The 5,443-nt window shown below is 43.7% G+C and overlaps 1 protein-coding gene across 1 annotated transcript; it reads right to left on the reverse strand.

The window, feature by feature from the left end:
- Nucleotides 1-920: 920 nt before the first annotated feature.
- LOC118803030 (zinc finger protein 850-like) lies at nt 921-5,177 on the reverse strand. Its single transcript, XM_036563523.1, has one exon. The coding sequence runs from the start codon at nt 3,503-3,505 to the stop codon at nt 1,658-1,660; it is 1,848 nt and encodes a 615-aa protein (XP_036419416.1). The 5' UTR covers nt 3,506-5,177; the 3' UTR covers nt 921-1,657.
- Nucleotides 5,178-5,443: the final 266 nt, after the last annotated feature.

Consider the following 5,443-nt stretch of genomic DNA (forward strand, 5'->3'; position numbering starts at 1 on the left):
GAAGTTACTGAAGTTATGAAAAAGTGTAAAGTGAAGACTAAAAATGACAGTGCCAACCACCACATTCCAGTCCAACAGAATAGTTCTGAGATCTGTTATGAGATTATATTCTCTCACCCCTTAAAACATTTGAAGAATTTTCACTCTGAACACATGTTTGAATGCACTTAATGAACTGTATTACAAGGTTCTGTGGGTAGCGCTGATGCCTCGCAGCAAGAAGAGCCTGGGTTCAATTTCTGGCCGGGTGACCAGGGTCCTTTCTGTGTGGAGTTTCCTCCGGGTGCTCCGGTTTCCTCCCACAGTCCAAAGACATGCAGTCAGACCAATTGGACATGCTAAATTGCCCCTAGATGTGAATGTGTGTGTGACTGTGTATGTCTGTCTGTCTGACCTGTGATGGACCGGCAACCTGTCCAGGGTGTTTCCTGCCTTCCGCCCAATGACTGCTGGGATAGGCGACCAAAACAGAATTAGCGGCTTAGAAAATGTGTGTGTGTGCACCTGCATCTGGTGATGGTTAACTGCAGTATCAGACAACACTGATAATAAAATCTTTGAGTGATTAATAAAGAAAAAAAGCTGCTCATTTATTGATATCTTTCATGCTCACCATAGCAAGACACCAGTATTAACACACTTGAACCTAATTGAACTTTTAAACGTTAGGTGATGTTCTACATTAGTACCACATTAATTGTACATTTAACGTAGACAAGATTGGGCCTCACTCAGCAACTGTTCTTAAGAAGAAATTTCTTCTTAAAATGTACTTAAGCAGTTTTCACGAAGACTCTAACATTCACCAGTGTTTTCTTAGGTGGGATTTGTTCTTAGGTAAGAACAGAATCTACACACACTCAAAGGTGAGAACACTTCTGCGGTTTAAGAACATGTCATGAATCTGACGTAGACCTTTTTCTTAGGACCTTTCTCAAGCACACATTTAAGAACACACTTAAGAGGATACTGATGAATGAGGCCCAATGTTCTATAAACGTAGCTGAGCTGGTTGAACATGCTCTGTACTGCTAACCATTAAGAAATGCTGACTCTACGGTATGGTGTGCATCAGTGGTCAACCAATTACTCAGCTGATTAAATGTCATTTTGAGATAACTGGCCGATGCCTACGCTCACAAGGCCGATAAACAAAAAATGTCTGCAGTTATGCGGCTGCTGTGAAATGATGTTACAACTCCCTCGTGTCCATTTCGCCATTCTACAGGAACACATTAGTGGGTGCTGTGAAATAGAGGGAAATGTGCCAATGCTAGATGTAATACTTTGTGACAGAAAAAAATGTAAGACTTGAATTCCTAGCTTTTAAAGCTCAACGTATTTAATTGGCAACACTTAATCACATGCCAATAATGTTAGTTAAGAAAGGTACCTCATGGGAGCAGGGCTCCAAAAAACATTGTTCCGACAATAAGGGTTGAAAACCTGCAGCCATCTCTGCCCACTGTGGACAAGATTAGTGACCCCTGGACTACACCACTGGAATACAATATCCTAACCTGAACCCATATAACCAAAGTGTGTGGAAGATGTTGTTCAGGATATTATCATTGGGCTCACTCATAATGAAACTGTGTGTCTTTAAATTTGAGTGCCTGAAGGTTCTCCTGCACTCTAGGCATGAATACGGCTTCACTCAGGTGTGAACGCACTGGTGTTTTTGGAGATAACATTTGTCTGAGTAGCTTTGTCCACACTCTGAGCAGGAAAACGGTTTCTCTCCTGTGTGGATTTGCTGGTGTCGTTGGAGATCACGTCTTGAGATAAAACGTTTTGTACACTCCAAACAGGGAAATGGTTTCTCTCCTGTGTGAACATACCGGTGTTGTTGGAGAGCACTGTGCTGACGAAAACTCTTCCCACAGTCTGAGCAGTGATACGGTTTTTCTCCTGTGTGAACGCGCTCGTGTTGTGTGAGTTGACTCTGTTGAGTAAAAGTCTTCCCACACTCTGAGCAGTAATACGGTTTCACTCCTGTGTGAATGCGTTGGTGGATTTTCAGAGTGCGTCCATCAGGAAAACTCTTCTCACAGTCTGAGCAGTGATACGGTTTTTCTCCTGTGTGAACGCGCTGGTGGGCTTGGAGATGACCGCTGGTAATGAAACTCTTTCCACATTCTGAGCAGTGGTACGGTTTCTCTCCTGTGTGAATGCGCTGGTGTATTTTGAGAGCACTGCTTCTTCTAAAACTTGTCCCACATTCTGAGCAGGGATACAGTTTCTCTCCTGTGTGAATGCGCTGGTGTTCTTGGAGATTACACAGAACAGTAAAACTCTTTCCACAGTCTGAGCACTGATACGGTTTCTCTCCTGTGTGAATGCGTTGGTGTATTTTGAGAGCACCACTTTGTCTAAAACTCTTTCCACACTCTTTACAGGGATACGGTTTCTCTCCTGTGTGAACGCGCTGGTGTTGTTTGAGTTGAGTCTGTTGAGTAAAACTCTGTCCACACTCTGAGCAGTAATACGGTCGCACTCCAGTGTGAATGCGCTGGTGGGTTTTGAGAGTGTTCCCATCAGTAAAACTCTGTCCACACTCTGAGCATTTATATGGTTTCTCTCCTGTGTGAATGCGCTGGTGGATTTTGAGAGCACCGTTTCCTCTAAAACACTTCCCACATGTTGAGCACTGATACGGTTTCTCTCCTGTGTGAATGCGCTGGTGTATTTTGACGGCACTGCGTTTTCTAAAACTCATCCCACAGGTTGAGCAGGAATACGGTTTTTCTCCGGTGTGAATGTGCTGGTGTTCTTGGAGATGACTCAGTACCTTGAAATTCTGTCCACACTCTGAGCAGTGATACGGTTTCTCTCCAGTGTGAATGCGCTGGTGTAATTTGAGGGCACTGTTCTCTTTAAAACCCTTCCCACATTTTGAGCACTTATACGGTTTTTCTCCTGTGTGAATGCGCTGGTGTATTTTGAACGCACCACTTCCTCTAAAACTCTTCCCACACTCTGAGCACTGATACGGTTTTTCTCCTGTGTGAATGCGCTGGTGTTGCTTCAGATGACAATATACAGTAAAGCTCTGATCACAGTCTGGGCAGTGATACGGTTTCTCTCCTGTGTGAATGCGTTGGTGTACTTGGAGAGAACTCAGTCTAGTAAAACTCTTTCCACACTCTGAGCACTGATACGGCTTCACTCCTGTGTGAACGTGTTGGTGTGCTTGGAGGCTACTCTTTCTAATAAAGCTCTCTTCACACTGTGAGCACTGAAACGGTTTCTCTCCTGTGTGAATGCGCTGATGTATTTGGAGATAACCCTTTTGCTTAAAGCTCTGTCCACACTCTGAGCAGGTATACGGTTTCTCCCCCGTGTGAACGAGCTGGTGTTGCTGGAGAACATTCTTTTGACCGAAACTCTTCCCACACTCTGAGCAGGTATACGGTTTCTCTCCTGTGTGAACGAGCTGATGTTTTTGGAGACTACTGTTCTTAGTAAAGCTTTTCCCACAATCTGAGCAGTGATGTTTGCCCATGTTCTTTTGTGCTTGTCTGTGAGCTGAGTTTTCTGAGTCCTAGAGCTTCTAGACACCATTTACCCCACACTCTCACAAGTGTAACGTATTCCTCTTGGTAGCTTCCATTTCTTTGTGGAAGTAAATTTGAACTGTGTAGGAATGTGGACACTAGAAGCAGGAGAAGACTTGTAATGTCATTCGTTTCTGGAGGAGAAAAAAAGTGTGGGAAACAAGTCAAATTCAATCATGACAAACAAATAAATAGGGACAAACAGTCTGGTCGGTTGGTGATCAGTGAAATAAAAAAAAAGGAAAAAGGAAGTCTGTTTAGCAGTAAGGCCTTGTCCATTTTATTACAGAATGAGCAAAGATTCACCAGGAGGCTTCTGAACAGTGGTGTGCGTAAACCTTACTGGAGTTTAATCTGCGCCAGCACATTTCCCTCATCTGTGCCTCTGTCTACATCTGCTGACTAAAATGTCTGAAAAGCTGGTTGAGTTTGTGAAATCAAGAAAGCTGTTTATTGCCATAGTGTGCCTGATATTCAGTGAATCTTCTGCTCTGTGAATTCAATTTGTAGGCTCACAGGCAGAAGGCCAAAATAACAAAAACTGATGAAATACAGATAAGGTTACCTGCCCCAGAAGGAATATAACACATTAGATCACTGCTAACACTGTTTTAAAGTTTGCATATGCTTCTGTTTCCAGCACATCTTGGTCCTCTCTGATCACTGTCTAGTTCATCTCCTCCCAACCTTCAGACAGAAGCTAAAATCTACTAAACCTGTTGTCAGTACTGTGAAAAAGTAGACAAATTAGGCAAAACACAAGCCACATGACCGTCTAGAAGAAACTGATTGTTAGTTAAGGCACCCTTATTAGTCCCACACTAGGAAATGAACACTAGGGGGCAGTGAGCACACCTGCCTGGAGTGGTGGACAGCCCTATCTATGGCACCCAGGGAGCACTTGGGGGTTAGGTGCCTTGCTCAAGGACACTTCAGTCACGTACTGGGTACGGCTCAGGGGATCGAACCGGTTAAATTCCAGTCACAAGGCTGGTTCCCTAATCTCCAGCCCACGACTGCCCCCTAGTGTGTTTAGAGTGTGTTTGAGCATGCATCCACCATGACTGGAATTATAGACAATGACAAACCTGGTTCAACAATTGTCAGTCCAAAGATGTAAAGATGTGGTTTAAAAGTGGAGACAGAACTTTGTACAATCAGGCAATAGATAAAATGATAAAAGCAGTGGAAAAGATTTACTCCTGCAAGCTGAGTAGCATGCCATCAGCTGACAAACTATCAGCTCTATGGGAAAGCTTTAAAGACTTGACCAGCTACAAAAGGCCATCTCCCCAGGCAATGGGTGATCATTATCTCCCTGATGAGCACAGAACACGGTCCCACTGAAACTTCCAGTAACGTCTGGCAAACTGTAGGCAGCAGAGGCTTTTTTTCTGGCAATTAACTCAACCAAACTGTGGTTATACAGGTGGTGTCTGATTGTAGTTTGGGAGACATTCTGACCCCAAAGACCTAATTAATATTCTTAACATCTTTAGTTGTTTTGAGCTCCTTAATTATTGCACTGATAGTGGAAATGGGCATTTTCAGCTGGTTAGTGTCCACTCACTGTCCACTCTATTAGACTCTCCTACCTTGTAGGTCCACCTTGTAGATGTAAAGTCCGAGACCAGCACAACACACACTAACACACCACCACCACGTCAGTGTTACTGCAGTGCTGAGAATGACTCACCACTCAAATAATACCTGCTCTGTGTCCATGGGGGTCCTGACCACTGAAGAACAGGCTAACAAAGTATGCAGAGAAACAGATGGACTACAGTCTGTAACTGTAGAACTACAGAGTGAAACTATATGGTCAGTGGAGCTGATAAAATGGACAATGTGCGTAATGGCCTAGCAACAACTTGGCAACTATTTAG

This window comes from Colossoma macropomum, unplaced genomic scaffold, assembly GCF_904425465.1.
Source record: "Colossoma macropomum unplaced genomic scaffold, Colossoma_macropomum, whole genome shotgun sequence".
NCBI classification, from domain to species: domain Eukaryota; kingdom Metazoa; phylum Chordata; class Actinopteri; order Characiformes; family Serrasalmidae; genus Colossoma; species Colossoma macropomum.